This window comes from Scyliorhinus torazame, chromosome 1 (genome assembly GCF_047496885.1).
Source record: "Scyliorhinus torazame isolate Kashiwa2021f chromosome 1, sScyTor2.1, whole genome shotgun sequence".
Lineage (NCBI taxonomy): Eukaryota > Metazoa > Chordata > Chondrichthyes > Carcharhiniformes > Scyliorhinidae > Scyliorhinus > Scyliorhinus torazame.
The window spans coordinates 69768357-69785253 of NC_092707.1; the positions used below are offsets into that span (position 1 = coordinate 69768357).

The 16897-nt window shown below is 44.2% G+C and overlaps 1 protein-coding gene across 5 annotated transcripts in view; it reads right to left on the bottom strand.

Annotated features, from left to right (window-relative positions):
* The window catches only part of rbm19 (RNA binding motif protein 19), a 436673-nt gene that overhangs the window by 341016 nt on the left and 78760 nt on the right, over positions 1-16897 (bottom strand). For all 5 annotated transcript variants that reach the window (XM_072496461.1, XM_072496480.1, XM_072496442.1 and 2 more), the window contains 2 exons: positions 14446-14545; positions 1846-1976 (listed from right to left, as the gene is read on the bottom strand). In XM_072496461.1, coding sequence (XP_072352562.1) covers positions 1846-1976; positions 14446-14545 — 231 coding nt within the window. The remainder of the gene's footprint in view (positions 1-1845; positions 1977-14445; positions 14546-16897) is intronic.

The following is a 16897-nucleotide window of genomic DNA, read 5'->3' on the forward strand; positions in this document are numbered from 1 at the left end:
ACTCCGTCAGACCCTTATCTCTTTTAAGCAACAGGGAAATCAATGCCTGCCCCAAAGTTTGTGGTAACATCCCATGCTTTATCGCCTCCTCAAACATCCCCACCATCAACGGTACCAGCTTATCTTTGAATTTTTATAATATTCCACCGGAAACCCATCTGGCCCTGCCACTTTCCCTGACTGCATCCTTCCAATCGCATCTTTTATCTCTTGCTCCACTATCGTCCCTACTAATGTAGCCCTGTCCCCCTCCCCTAACCTTGGGTACTCCAGCCCATCTAGATATTCCTGCATCTCCCGGCCTTTTCCGGCTCTGATGTACAACCTCTCACAGAATTCCTTAAAGACCTTGTTATTCTGAGCAGCACGGTGGTGCAGTGGTTAGCATTGCTGCCTCACGGCGCCGAGGTCCCAGGTTCGATCCCGGCTCTGGGTCACTGTCAGTGCGGAGTTTGCACATTCTCCCCGTGTTTGCGTGGGTTTTGCCTCCACAACCCAAAGATGTGCAGGGTAGGTGGATTGGCCACGCTAAATTGCCCCTCATTTGGAAAAAAAATGAATTGGGTACTGTAAATTTTTTTTTTTTTTTTTTTTTTTAAAAGACCTTGTTAATCTGATCTGGAGTTACCACCAATTTTGCTGCCGTCCCGCACCAGGCCAATTTTCCTTGCCGCAGCCTCCCTCCGGAGCTGACCCGCCAACATACACCTTCTCTCCATGCTCGTAAACTGTACCCCTTGCTCACCTCAATTGGCGTACCGCCTTCCTGGTAGATAGTCGGTCAAAGCTCGCCTGTAGTTCCTTCTTCTTTTCCAACTTCGCTGGGTCCCCATCTTCTGCATGCCTCCTGCATCTCAACTATTATCCTGACGCTCCAACCTCTCCTCTTTGTCTAGCCTAGCCTTGAACGAGATCACCTCACCTCTCACCATCGCCTTTAGAGCCTCCCAGACAACAGCCTTCGACACCTCACCCGTGCAGTTGAAACCTACATATTCCTTGATTACTTTTTCAATTTTGTCACAGAACCCTCGGTCCCCCACCAGTCCCACATCTAATTTCCACCCTGGTCTCTGTACCACCCCCTTCTCCAGTACCATATTCCACCCAATGATCTGATATTGCAATTGCAGAGTACTCCGACCCCTTAACGCCAGTCAGCGGGAAGTGCTTTCCCGACCATGAAAAAGTCGATCCGCGAGTGCACCTTATGGACCGCTGAGAAAAACAAGTACTCCCGCTCCTGACATTCACCATTATTAAAGTACAAATTAGATAGTAACTTTCAGGGACTGTATAAGCACAGGTAAACAGGGAAATCAGCAAGTTTCTATTCAAGTATGTCCTGATCCTCAAGTATCTCAAAAAGACATTCAAACACATTGAACATTATGGAGTTGCCACACTTTTGTGATCAATACAAACTTGCCAGTAAACATTTTTGGGCCTTGTCCATTACAATGTATGTAATTTTCTAAAATGTCACACAAAGTTATAATTTCTGCCCAACAACTACCCTGGCACTTTTCAAAGTATGGAATATCATTCCATCAGATTAAAATTGGAACTTTAAACATTTTACTGCCTCTCCCACATCTCTTACTTGCGTTATCTGCACGTGGTTTGGCATTAAAACTTACACTTCCTGGCACAGGCTCTATGCTGCTCAACAATTCTTCAATCTTCTTTTGAGGAGATACAAAGTTGCTTGTTCATTACATACATAAGTCCTTAGACCTCTTTTGAAAAAAACATGGCAGCTTTCTAACAGTAGCAAGTTCCAGTGTAAATCCCACTAACTCTGGTCCATTAATTCAATCTTTATGAACATGGAAGAATTCATACCTTCATCAGAGTTTCTTCAGTTGTTAAAAAGTTTACATTTTTCACAAATAAAGTGCATCCTGGGATACGTTCTTCCTCATTCTCACTCAAATCATCTGCTTCATTTTCATCCTTTACTTCAGAATCTTGAGCTTTCATAAAACATAATAAACATTATTTTTAATGCTCTAAGTTTACCATTTTGTATTCCAATCATTCAATATTTATTTCCCAAAATTAACAGTAAATTCAAGATAATTGAAATCAACAACTTGGTTTTGTGTGACCCGCGTAGTTTAAAACGTTATTTCATAATTATGAAATTGACATTCCAGTCGATTTCTGCACCAGAAGCTTTTGCGGATGCATTCTTACTCAAAATCCTTTTCACCTTATGTTATAATCCTATACTGCCTGTGGGATGGGATTTTGGTGAATGAAACCTGCGTAATCATTTAAAGACATGAATTAAACAATCTTCATCCACGTTTAACAAAAACCACAGCCACATGACAAACAGGTACAAACTTAGGGGGCGCGATTCTCTGCTCCCGCGCCAGTTGGGAGAATCGCCTGGGTCACCAAATTTTCCCGCGACGCCGGTCCGACACCCTCCCACGTATTCACGGAAGCGGCCAGATCGGCACAATCACGTTTTGTGCGGCGGGGTACAGTGACTCGCCCGAGACAGCCAAAATGGCGATTTACCAGTACCCCCGCGATTTTCCGGCCCGGATTGGCCGAGCGGCCTGCCCAAAACGGCGGGTTCCCCCCGGCGCCATCCACGCCTGGTCGCTGCCGGCGGGAACAGTGCGGGAACGCTGGGGGGGGGGTGGCCTGTGGGGGGGGGATCCTGCACCGGGGGGGGGGGGGGGGCTCAAATGGGGCCTGGCCCGCGATCGGTGCCCACCGATCATTGGGCCGGCCTCTCTGAAGGAGGACCTCCTTTCTTCCGCAGCCCCGCAAGATCCGTCAGACACCTTCTTGCGGGGCGGACGGCAACCACGCATGCGCGGGCGACGCCAGTTACGCGGCGCCAAGGCCTGGCGCGCGTAAATGATGCGGCGCCGCTCTTAGCCCATTATCGGGCCCTGAATCGGTCGGGATCGGGGCCGTTTCGCGCCGTCATGAACCTCGACGGCGTTCACAACGGCGCGAACACTCTGCCTCCATTTCGGAGAATCCCGCCCACGAAGAGAGCCACTGCCTTTTGGGAAATCAGTCCCAACTCAGTGCCATATGTTAAATCTGGACAGTAACACTAAGCAAAAAAGTGAGAGGATTGCTCTATGCGGCCACCCGCCACATGATATTAAATGAATACCGATGGAAGTGATTAAATAACAATCAATCTCTCTAAGGTAGTAGCACTGCAGTGTGCATTCAATCATCCAGTTAGCTTTCCAGTGATTGGCTTGGTTCGCTCAAAAGAAATTTTAAAGTGCTCTGCAGAACTAACATTTACATTTTGAAGATATCCATAAAGAGTTAACACTTCTCCAGTTCTGCCTTTGGATTTTCCCCAACTAAATGAAACTGTGGAGCAATCATTTGCAAAAACACAAGTTGAATTCGAAGGATGACCCTATCAGAAATAACACAAGTTGAATTCTAAGGATGATCAGATCAGAAATCTAAATCAAAAATGTGTATTTGCAAGAAGGGATTGAAATTCACTATCTTTGAGATCGCTGTGCTCAACATATCCTATTCAAGGAGAGTTCTGTATGATTAGGCTGATAGTTACCACTTTTGAAATACCAAATATTAATTTCCTTGTTTACATTAAATTTGTCACAGTCAATACCATCTTGTTTTCAACATTCTTTTAATATCAGTCAGTGCTGAAGTTTGTCAACAATGAGCTTCTAGCATCAACTGAATCATCCTTGGCACAGGTCAATTAGGATTACTTCAATATGTAATCAGTAATGCCTGGTGAAGCATAGCTGTATTTCTTAAGTTTGCAGTGCGCTTCTATCTTGTTCAGAATATTGTGGGAAATATGCTGCAGTTGTTTTTCATGGCTGATTATGTACAGCAAAGAAAATCTACCATGATATATCATTATGTTGGACGAATAACTGCACTGTATTATTGCAGGTTATGTAGAACAATGTCCCAAAGTATTTCACATGGTATAATGTTAGGAAAATATAGGTAATTTTAAGGTACTTAATGGTAAACATGAGAAATAAATTATCATTTTAAGTGGGTTTAATTTAAAGTTTCTGTGCCTGTTAGATTCATGGTAAACAGAAATGTTTGTTTTATGTGGGGGTTAGGTTCAATTCTTCTATTGTGCTCAGAGAAGGCTACGGCGTGAAGAATAGGCCAGCAAAAGTATGTCAGCATTGGTTAGCAACTGGAGGCCCTTTTAAAGCTATATCAGCTTTTAATTTTGGCTGGATGTCTTGCAGTTGGAGGAAAGACACTGGGGAGCGAACATCTCTCAATTCTACCAGGAAAAGCTGGACAGGACAAGGGAGTTGCAAAAGTGCAAGCTTTCTAAATAACAAGTTACAGTCCAGATAACCAGGGAATTGGGACAGAAAGAATGCCTTAAGATGATTGAAATTAAGAGATCAGAGACCAAGGTATTATTCAGAAGAATTCAAGAAAGAGCAAATAAAGTGTTCTGAGTTGAAGAGACAATTGCAGTAACCAGATTGAAAGAGGGACAGCAGACTTCAGTCAAATGAAAAGTTTGTCAGAATCTGGGATACAAGAGATAAAAAAATGTGTTAACAGTTTGTACAGCAGTAAGGACAAAGAAATCCTGAAGGGGTTGATGTAAAAGATGGACTGGATTCGCTGTTAACGGTGGAGTGTAAGCTTTGCTCAAAAGTGTCAATTGGTAAACCTGGACTGAATTTCGGAATGCAAACCGCTAAAGGAAAGCATTATTGTGAGAGAAGATTTTAAGTGTATTTTGGGAGTAGAGTTTGGAAACTCTTGTGTAACAATTCACCTGCAGGGGTTCGGAGGAGAAATCCAGACATTAACTAGGGTTCATAGTAGAGTGTGTGCTTAAAATGGATTGTGTGTGCATGAGATCATTCTGGCCTTAAGATGTACTTTATAATCTGTGTTAAAACAGGGGGTCGGTTAGCTTAGTTAGCTCGAGATGTGGAGCGATGCCAACAGTGCAAGTTCAATTCCCTTACCGTCTGAGGTTATCCATGAAGATCCTGCCTTCTCAACATTGCCCCCTCACCTAAGATGTGGTGAACCTTAGGTTAAATCATCACCTGTCAGCTTTCTCTCAAAGGGGAAGAGCAGCATATGGTCCTTGGGGACTATGGTGACTTTCATTTCATTCAATCTTAAAATCTGTGCATTTGTTAAACTAAGGGGGTGGGGGAAATAAATGAGAATTGTAAAATAATCCAACTTTTCATGTTTAATAATTGTTTTTCTTGTTGTTAAAACTAATTAGTGGTCCTGTGACTCTGTTCCCCCACTTTTGATAAGTAAAAGTCATGGTCTTTTGAGCCAACGTTCCATTCTGGGATCATCCCGTCCAATTACACCATCAACTGGGATTGGAACAATAATCAGATAATCTGTGCCAGAGGAAGAGGTATTAGGAGAGATGATCAAAAGAAATGCTAGAGGTTGGCTGGCACTTGGCATCTTTTAGGATGGGTATAGAGGGATACGGCACAAGGAAGTGCTGATTGTTTTGGCCAAGGTTGATATCATGACCGTTACAGGTTTGGAGGGCCGAAGGGCCTGTTCCTGTGCTGTATTGTTCTTTGTTCTTGTTCAAAGGGAGCAAGGCAGAGCACAGAACAAAGGCAGACTTAAAATTTCATGGCATGACATACCTCCTCGATGAGGTGAAGGCATGGGGTTAGAAAACAAGATTGAAGCTTTAAAACCCCATTTCTCTTGGCAAATAGAGGGAAACAGTGGGGACACAAGAATACCAATTTTCCCCTTCTCTTCTCACCCCAAAGAATGCTGACCAAAGAAGTTCAATGAACTGAGAGCAGGCAGAGTAACAAACAAATTGATCAATTTCCCTTTTCTTTCACGTCCACAATCAAAAATTAATAGCTGCACATCTAACCTTTCATGCTTCACATTAATGGGAGCATTGACTTGGGATCTTAGTCAGAAACCTTTTCCCAGGGTGGAAACGCCAATTACTAGGGGACAAAAGGAGATGTGCGAGGCAAGTTTCATTTACACAGAGGGTGTTGAGTGCCTGAAACCCACTGCCGGGGGAGGTGGTGGAAGCATGTACAATAGCGCCGTTTAAGAGACAAATTGACAGATACATGAATAGGATGGAAATAGAAGGATATGGACCCAAAAGTGCAGAACATTTTAATTTAGACAGGTATCATGACTGGCGCAGACATAGAGGGCCGAAGGGCCTGTTACTGTTCTTTGTTCTTATAACAGGTGAAGCATCTTCATATCATCAATTGCCGGTAGACAGAACCTTAAGTTTTCTTCAAATTAAGAGGTTAGTATCACCAAATCGGCAATTTCAGCCAACTAATGTTGCCAGGCAGTCATTTTTTTAAATGTAAGCTAAATTCTAAGGACTTTTGTATTGTAGGAGAAATTTAAGTACAATGCCCAGGGAAGGTAGTAAATGAAAGGGGCATCCTGATATTAATAAGATTACATCATTTTGACAAACAGGTCATGGAATTACCGAAGGAAGCATACAGATGTTTGTGGTAAATAGGCAAAAAGAGTTTCTTGATAAGTTGTGTCCTGATGCCCTTGAGTTATGTCAGAGTGATGATCATCCTGATAGACTCATCCATGTTTTTCTTTTTCCCTAAGAATCTACAACCATCTCACCAGGAACATTTTCATCCAGACCCTTTTTGAATTGCAAAGTTGTGCATACGCAGAAAACAATTTGGAATTGGGGAAAGATAGAATTCCCATTGGCAAACGCATAATTCTTCCTGAAAATCCTGGATTGATAAGCAGTCTTAGAAACATAGAATCTACAGCATGGAGACAGGCCCTTCGGCCCAAACTGGTCCATGCCAATCAAAAGGCCCATCTAGCCAATGCTTTATCATCACCAGCCAACATTGCCATCTCAGCCTCCAAGAGATAAACTGATTGCTCTGCTTCAAGAGAGGCAACTCCACACCCTGTGATGCCACACCATGCACCTTTACTGTCTCATCAGTCTCCAACAGCACCGACCAAATAGGAGCGAGAGCCACTTCTTTTGATTTGTGGAGGCCCTCAGAATCAGCCTGCCGCTGTTTCTTAAATTCCACTGCCAAGATGCCTGTAAGCAACTTGGCCGTCAGTGGAGTGACCTGAGTCGCGATAGCAGCCTCCGCCATTTTCTCAGCAGTAGAGCCTCGAGTGGCTTCAAATCCATCGATGACTCTTTACTTGCTGGCTTCCTTGTCCTGGACTTTCTGCACATTTTCCCCATATGAGAACCTTCTCCCATCAAATGAATTTAACCCAAACACCCCAAATAAACTGGGCGACAAGGGCTAAAGATAAAGTACCCTGGTGGGAGCCACCTCGTGCGCGACTACTTGCTACATGCTGCTACTAGAAGTCGAGCATAACTCGGTCTTGATCCCTTACAGCAAGACGAGAACAAGGGCATTGGGTGCACCACTTGGTAGTATAGAGAAACATAAATGCATTAGTGAAGAAACTGTTGCAATAAAGGACATAGGTATTACAGTTAACCAACACACTGGTGATTGTTTTTCAATCTCACGTTAGACAAAACCCAAGTTTGCATTAATTAAAAAGGAATGCTTCCATTTAATGAACACAAAGAAAAATAGGCCAACTTCAAGGATCATAAAATAAAAATATAGTTTATATGGCATATTCAAATACATGTGGTGTAGGGGTTGGTGAACCTGGCTGAACCCTGTTATGAGGTGTCAATAGAATTGTAAAACCACACATAGGTTGACAACCTATGCTTTGCATGACCTTGTCAAGACCCTTGATAGCACAATAATATTTGATGAAAATTAAAATATTCACTTTCTTAAGAGTTAACAGAGATTTATATAAAATAGAAAAATATTCAGTGGCAATAATCCCCCTAGTCAAATGCTCCCAACACTTGTAAAAATGAATCGCTTTTTCAGCTAACATGTTAATGCCTTTAAAAATCTACACACAAGGGTTCACTTTAATGTTCAGGTGTTTTTAATTTCTTCTATTTGTTTCATCCGAAAGAAAATTTAAAATATTTCATATGCTTAAATTTAGTAAGTAAGGGTTCTGTCAACTCTGGGGAAATTAATAAATCATTGACAGTTAATCCATCAGCAAAAAGATTTAAATGCACCTCCATCTGTGGCTCGCACGATAAAATGCAGTCACGCAAAGCAAAAAGCAGTTACATTATTCTTGAGCTACAAAATTCTGAGGCTTTCTGCATGCAAAGCACATCCTGCACAACAAAAGCTATTATCAGTGAACTGCAGCCTTCGCTAAGCATTCCCCTGAAGTTCATTATTACAGGGCCTGGGTCTCGGCACAGTAAGATAATAGCTCCCTGGTGACTAGTAGCCAGATTGGCATTGCTGCTTTCATTCTTAAAGCTCAAGGCTCACCTCCCCCAAAGGCCACTGTTGCAGCCTTATATACGTATGAAAAAACTATGAAAGTTCAAAATGAGTCATGTCCTTGAAGAAGAAAGAAGAGAGCACTGGGACAGGTATTAGCCTGTCACTAATACAATGCAGTCATATGTACTGCTTACTTAGTAAGCATTGTGTCCTGTTGGACAACAGAGGCTTTGTTTTGCTTCTTTATTATTTTCTCAGGTGATCTGAACTCAAATAATCATTGGATGCTTTAAGATTCTATAATAAGTTACAGAATATTTTTAAATAAGGACATCCTTTAAAAAAGACTTCAGTTTTGCATGTTTTCAAAAACTGGAGTGACAGCATTGTTTTAGATGAAAACAACCACAAAGCTAAATTTAAAGTGAGATTAAAACGGCAAAACAGTGACTGAAAGCTACTATAGGCATGCATATGGACATATGCCATACATATTCTATTACAAACATAAAGATATGTACTTTACAATGATCCATACAAAAATCTCCAGAGATAATTATTGGAAAACGTAGCATTTTAAGCCTGTGTGTAAAATTATTTTTCATGCAAAACTTGTCTCACAATGGGGGGCGATTCTCAGCCCACATTGCGCCTGCCACACATCCCTCTATTCTGGGAGAATAGCGGGAGAGCCCTAAACAGGGCTTGCAACAGGCCTCCAAACGGAGCGTGATTCTCCCGGTCCATGGCACCTGACACAATCTGTTTGACGAACTCGCTGGGCATAAACCAGATGAGCATATTTAAATGAGCATTTAAGTATGCTCAGAGCATTTGACTCCAGATTCGCGAGCTCCCGGTAATCTCCCTCCACCCCGATGGTGCATCTGAGGCTGGCGGGAATCACTACTGGTCTCGTCCATCGAATTCCAGGTATGATGACTATGTCGGGGGACTCAGAGGCCATTAGAGCTCCCTGGCAGTCGGAGACATTGCAGAGAAGAATTGAGGGGGGAGGGGGACATGGGGTGTCACTCACCAGGGGGGGGGGCTTGATGCTGGCTAGAATTGGGCAGGACCTGAAGGGAGGGCCTCAATGCCAGCACTCCTGGAATTGGGGAGATGGGGGGGGGGGGCAGGCAGCTGTGGGGCTGTCCCTTCCCTTTCTATGAAGCACACAAGATGACTCAAAAAGATTTGTGGTTAGAGAAACAGCTGCTACCCTGACTTATTGTATTCCTACAGAGCTATTAAAATAAACAATCTGATTTTGAAGTTCCAGTGAGCTGTCCTATCACTTTTCTAATAGCCATGATGTAGATATGCCTGCATTGGGCTGGGGTGGGCACAGTAAGAAGTCTTACAACACCAGGTTAAAGTCCAACAGATTTATTTGGTATTACTAGCTTTCGGAGCACTGCTCCTTCATCAGGTGAGTCACCTGAAGGAGAGGTTATACAAGTTGTCCTTGACCGTACAACGTTCAAGTGATGACAAACAGCACCTACAACATTTATAAATTGACAATGCTTGGAATTTCAACTTTACAATACATCACTGAACAAGTTCAAACATTCATGCATGCGCATTAATGTTCTACGCTGCCCATCTCTCTGACTCAAGAAACTCAGCTGCTGTTCTGACACATTTTCACTTGGTGAATCTTTGTGTATCCAAACTTTTTCTAAATTTTATATTTTATAATATAAATTTAGTGTTATATTAATTTTCTATAATTGACTGAGTAAAATATTCTGGGTTATTTTGTGAAAATAGGGTACCAGGCCTTAGTTCAGGATTCAGACCCCGATTTCTGATATTATTCTCATTTTGACGCACTTTTTAGAATTGTGTTGCAATTCCGAAGACTGCTGTGCTGCTCTCCTTTATGACTGAATTTCCGTACCAGCCTCCCCCAATAGGCGCCGGAATGTGGCGAATAGGGGCTTTTCACAGTAACTTCATTTGAAGCCTACTTGTGACAATAAGCGATTTTCATTTCATTAAACAATTTATTGAACAACATCCTCCAGAATACAATTTTTATTTTAACAAATACATTTTTGAAGGTACAAAAACTAAACTTACTTGCGTGCAATCGGGTAACAGTGTACTGGATCCAGAGAAAAGACTTAAAATTAGCAAAATCTACTGACATCTTTCCAATCTATTGAAAACCAAAGCAAGAATTTGCATTCAGAAAGCACCTTCAAGATTGTAAAATGTTCCAAGGCATTTTGCAGAGAATCAGGAAATTTGACACAGAGCGACATAAAGAAAGAGATAAAAGCACAGGTGATCAAAAGCTTGGCCGAAAGGGCCGCATGCGGCGCAGTGGTTAGCACTGGGACTGCAGTGCAGAGGACCCAGGTTCGAATCCTGGCCCATTCTCCCCATGTCTGCGAGTGTTTCATCCCCACGTCTGCGAGTGTTTCATCCCCACAACCCAAAGATGTGCTGGTTAGGTGGATTGGCCACGATAAATTGCCCCTTAATTGGAAAAGTAAAATAATTGGCTAATCTAAATTTATTTTTAAAAAGATTGGCCGAAGTAGTTGGTTTCAAAGGAGAATCTTAAGGATAGCAGTAGAGGTATGAAAGATTGAAGGAAGGAATCTCAGAGCTTAGGGTCGAGGTAGGTGAAGGCACAGCAGGCAGCAAAAGGGTGGTAAACATTGGGAATGCGCCAGAGGCCAGAATTAGAGGAGAGCAACCACATTGCAACCTGTAGGTCCCAGAGGTTAGAGGGTTCCTATATGGAGGAGAAAATAAAAGTTAACCTCACCATCTCCCTTATCCCTAAAAGCCTCACATGCAAAATTTTACCTGTAGAGTCAGGTAGACATCCGTGATGGTGTGGGAGCGAGTCAGACTGCGATGGGTATGCAAGGTTAGAAAATGCTCAAAATTCCCTCACCCCAGAATAAAATGCATGCATTATGTGACATTTAGGTTGGCTTTGGATTTGTTTGTTTTGTGTAGGATGTGTGAGTGTGCACAGAGCTTAAGTTCTACTTGGTTCTACTTTGATTTCATGACATTGTACAAATGTGTTGCAGATTAACTCAAGAGTGCCTGGACTGCTGAAGCACTTTGAAAATGTTGTAAAGCAAGTAAAGTCACCATAGTCCCAGGTCGTGACCATAGGCTGTTTTCCCTTTGAGGGGGAGAGCTGACTAGTGATGATTTGACCCAAATGTCACCACACCTCAGGTGAGGGGCAAGGTTGAGAAGGCGGAGCCATCATGAAAAACCTCAGCCGGTATAAGAATTGAACCCACGCTGCTGTTGGCCTTGCTCTGTATCACAAACCGGCTGTCCAGCCAGCTGAGCTAAATCCGCCTCTAACTGGTCCCAAAATGCTTCAGGACAGTGGTGAACAAGTTATTGTCATAGTCACAATGGTGCACTCACTGCAAGCAATTCATAGCTGATTACTTTCTTTTAAATTACCAGTGGCTACCATCAAGTAATTTTGGAAGAGTGATATCACCTGTGCAAGATAAATTACGGGTGCGATTTAACGGAAAGAGTTCCAAGTGTCATTTGTGGTGGGTTTTGCTGGGAATCTCCTGCCGGCAATGCCGGTGAGCTCCCCACCTCTATCTAACAACACTTAGTCACTTTTTTGAGCTCAGGAGAGTTTATCACCGTTTAGCCTACACTTCAAATTTTTTTCATCACTGGGGAGCTGAACGGAGGTCAGGCCGCCATTTTGGAAGGGTTCCCTGATCTCCAAGTGAGCTTGCCCCCCCACCCATGGCCAATGTCACCCATCTCCCTCACATATAGGCATTACCCCACACCCCTCCAAGTGAGGACACCCCGCTGAGATGCCTCTTCAGCCCCCCCACCACACCCCCTTACAGCCCCTCCCTTCCAGGACCCCCACTCATAGAGACACCTTCTTACCTGCCCTGCACTTCCCCCACCCTTCATAACCACCCTCCTTTCATGGGCATGGTCCCCCTCTGTCCATGACCCTTGGCAGTGTCACCCGGCATTTTGCACTCCCAATCTGGCACCCTGGCAGTGTTCCTGCCAGCTTGGCAGTGCCACCCAGACACATTGGCAGTGCCAGGGTGCCAGCTGGCAGTGCCAGGGGACCACCCAGCACTATCCCTGGCCACCCAGGAGCCACCAATGGCCTGGGAGACCCCCGGGTGCCGTTCTGCCTGGTTTACGTTTGTGTGGACCAGTATTGAACGGCACCCAGCTGCAGCCTCCCCAGGGAGGCCGGTAGATCCTGGGAGACCGGTAGATACCAGCTAAGTAGACCTGAAGTAGATTGAAGGCCCTCTTACGTGAGCGCGGCTTGGTCCAGTCCATCTCTCTCTGTCTGTCTCTCCCTCACATCACAAGAACCGGTAGGCAAGTATACCTAAAATTTAGGTGCCAACCTGGTGAAGCAACAACACTTGAATGCTGAACAGTGGGAGCATCATTCAATTATACAGAGATAAGCAACCCCACAACTAACAGATTAATCCAACTTCTGCCACTTCTAGACATGAATGATAGTGGACAATTAAACAACAAACTGGAGAAGCCAGCTCCCCAAATATCCTCATCCTCAATAATGGGGGAACTTAACACATCAGTGCAAAAGACAAGGCTGGGGCATTTGCAACCACCTTCAGTCAGAAGTACCGAGTGGATGATTCATCTCAGTCTCCACCTAAGAACCCTAGGATCACAGATGCCGGTCTTCAGAAAATTCAATTTATTATGTATGATATCAAGAAACAGATGAAGGCACTGGATACTGCAAAGGCTAGGCACCCTGACAACATGCCAGAAATAGTACTGAAGGTTTGTTCTCCAGAACCTGCCGTGCCCTTAGCCAAACTGTTCCAGTACAGTTACTACATTGGCAACTATCTGGTAATGTGGAAGATTGCCCACACATGTTCACAAAACATACAAATCCAACTCGGCCAATTACTGCCTCATCAGTCTATTCTCGATCACCATCAAAGTGACGGAAGGGTTCATCGATGGTATTATGAAGGGTTCATCGATGGTAATACTTATGAAGCATATTATGAAGCAATAGCCTGCCACTCAGCTCCTGACCTCATTACAGCCTTGGTCCAAACATGGATAAAAGAGCAGAATCAAGAGGTAGGGCGAGTGACTGCACTTGACTGACTGCGGCATCATGGGGCCCCTCGCAAAATTGGAGTCAGTAGAAATCAGGGGAACTGTCCACTTGTTGGAGTCATAACTAGCACAAAGGAAGATGGTTGTGGCTGTTGGAGGTCAATCATTTTAGTCCCATAAAATGACTGCAGGACTCTCAGGGTAGTGTCCTAAGCCTAACCATCTTCAGCTGCCTTCCCTCGATCACAAGGTCAGGAGTGCGGATGTTTGTACAATGTTCAGCACCACTCATGGCTCCACGGATACGGATGCATCCATGCCCATATGCAGCACGACCTGAACAACATTCAGGCGAGGGCTGAGAAGTAACAAGTAACATTCATACCACACAAGTGCTAGGCAATGACCATCTCCAACGAGAGAATCCAACCATTTGACCTTGGGCATAATGGCATTATCATGGCTCAATCTGCCACTAGCAACATCCTGAGAGTTATCATTGACCATAAACTGACCTGGACCAGTCATATAAATACTTTGGCTAAAAGAAGAGTTATGGGAATTTTGCAGTCAATAACTCATCTCATGACTCCCAAAGCCTGTCCACCTGATACAAGGCACGTCAGGAATATGATGGAATACTCTCTACTTGACTGGATGGGTGCAGTTCCAGCAACATTCAAGAAGCTCGACAGCCCCAGTACAAAGCAGTCTGCTTGATTGGCACCCCATCCACCACCTTCAAAATTCACTCTCACCTTCACCGATGCACAGTGGCAACAGCATGTACAATCTACAAGATGTACTGCAGCAACTCACTAAGACTGTTTTGACCGCACCTTCCAAAATCCTGAAACTCCTTTCCTGACAGGTGTCTCGGTACCATATGGATTACAGCAGTTCAAGAAGACAGTTCACCACCACCGTCTCAAGAGTAATTAGGGATGGGCAGTAAATGCTGGCCTTGCCAACAAGAAGTTACCTGTATTATTCGGTTTCTTTTCAGGGTTCTTCATTTCTGGGTTTGAGCTACAGAACACATCCATTGGGGCCCATTCCAGGTAAAGTGGAACATGCTGGAACTAAATATTAACAGGGATTAGAGAGATATTTCACTTTGGTAGCAATGGATAAAACCTGCAAAACCCTGGCAATACAACTACAGAGTTGTGAATACTTATTTATTTCTGTGGTATTAAACAAATAGAAAATGATTCCACTATATTTTAAAGATGTAGAAATGAGGTTCCAATGCCTTGCATTCCTTCCAAATCAAAACGGCAATTCTAAATGCATTTTAAATAATGCTTAGAATTTTGTATGAGCAATTGCAACTGTATATGTAAATGGTTTGCACATGGTTCTTTCCTCATCTGGAAAATAAAATGCAGACTTGCAGCCCTTAACCTGTAAAACTTAAAACCTACACATATAAGAATCTCGTTACAAAGAACAGAATTAGATAGAATATACAGCACAGGAACAGACCATTCAGGCCAACTAGTCACTGCTGGTTTGTATCCTCCTTACATGTCTCCTCCAATTCCATCCGCCTCTTCTCAGCCTTTCAAACTGACCTTTCTATTCCTTTTTCTCTCATGCACTCATTCAGTTTCTTTTGGAAGTATCAAAACAATCTGCCTTTTTCTGTAGTTATAAGTTCCACATTCTAACCACTCTCAGTAAAGTAGTTTCTCTTCATTTGCCTACTAAATTTATTGTAATTATTTTGGATTTTTAGCCCATAATTTAAGATTCTCCCGTAGCAGAAACATTCTCTCTACATCTACCCAAGCCATTTATAATTTTTAAGTTTTGAGATATCTGTGGAGGGAAAAATAGATCTAACGTTCCTGGTACAAGAACAAAGAACAAACAAAGAAATGTACAGCACAGGAACAGGCCCTTCGGCACTCCAAGCCCGTGCCGACCATACTGCCCGACTAAACTACAATCTTCTACACTTCCTGGGTCCGTATCCTTCTATTCCCATCCTATTCATATATTTGTCAAGATGCCTCTTAAATGTCCCTATCGTCCCTGCTTCCACTACCTCCTCCGGTAGTGAGTTCCAGGCACCCACTACCCTCTGCGTAAAAAACTTGCCTCGTACATCTACTCTAAACCTTGCCCCTCTCACCTTAAACCTATGCCCCCTAGTAATTGACCCCTCTACCCTGGGGAAAAGCCTCTGACTATCCACTCTGTCTATGCCCCTCATAATTTTGTATACCTCTATCAGGTCGCCCCTCAACCTCCTTCGTTCCAGTGAGAACAAACCGAGTTTATTCAATCGCTCCTCATAGCTTATGCCCTCCATACCAGGCAACATTCTGGTAAATCTCTTCTGCATCCTCTCTAAAGCCTCCACATCCTTCTGGTAGTGTGGCGACCAGAATTGAACACTATACTCCAAGTGTGGCCTAACTAAGGTTCTATACAGCTGCAACATGACTTGCCAATTCTTATACTCAATGCCCCGGCCAATGAAGGCAAGCATGCCGTATGCCTTCTTGACTACCTTCTCCACCTGTGTTGCCCCTTTCAATGACCTGTGGACCTGTACTCCTAGATCTCTTTGACTTTCAATACTCTTGAGGGTTCTACCATTCACTGTATATTCCCTACCTGCATTAGCCCTTCCAAAATGCATTACCTCACATTTGTCCGGATTAAACTCCATCTGCCATCTCTCCGCCCAAGTCTCCAGGCAATCTAAATCCTGCTGTATCCTCAGACAGTCCTCATCGCTATCCGCAATTCCACCAACCTTTGTGTCGTCTGCATGTTACTCTCCCCACAGATGATAGATGTTACTCTCCCCACAGATGATGGAGCATCTGCTGTGTATTCCCAGCATTTCATGTTTGTTTCAGGTTTGTAGCTTCCACAATTGTTTGTACCCTTTAAGTTTCTATCCTTGAAGAGAAATGCCTCATCCTGTTCGGTCTTCCCTATTGGCTGCAATCTCTGTCAAGCACCATACTTAGAAACAATAAAGCAAATGCAAAAACAATTTACATGTCCTTTCTGTAATATGAAGACCAGGGGCGTCATTCTCCGACCCCCCGCCGGGTCGGAGAATGGCCGTTGGCCGCCGTGAATCCCGCCCCCGCCGAAGTCTCCGGTACCGGAGATTGGGCCGGGGCGGGAATCGGGCCGCGCCGGTTGGCGGGACCCCCCGTTCAATTCTCCGGCCCGGATGGGCCGAAGTCCCGCCCAGAAATTGCCTGTCCCGCCGGCGTAAATCAAACCTGGTATTTACCGGCGGGACCAGGCGGCGTGGGCGGGCTCCGGGGTCCTGGGGGGGCGCGGGGCGATCTGACCCCGGGGGGTACTCCCACGGTGGCCTGGCCCGCGATCGGGGCCCACCGATCCGCGGGCGGGCCTGTGCCGTGGGGGCACTCTTTCCCTTCCGCCTCCGCCACGGCCTC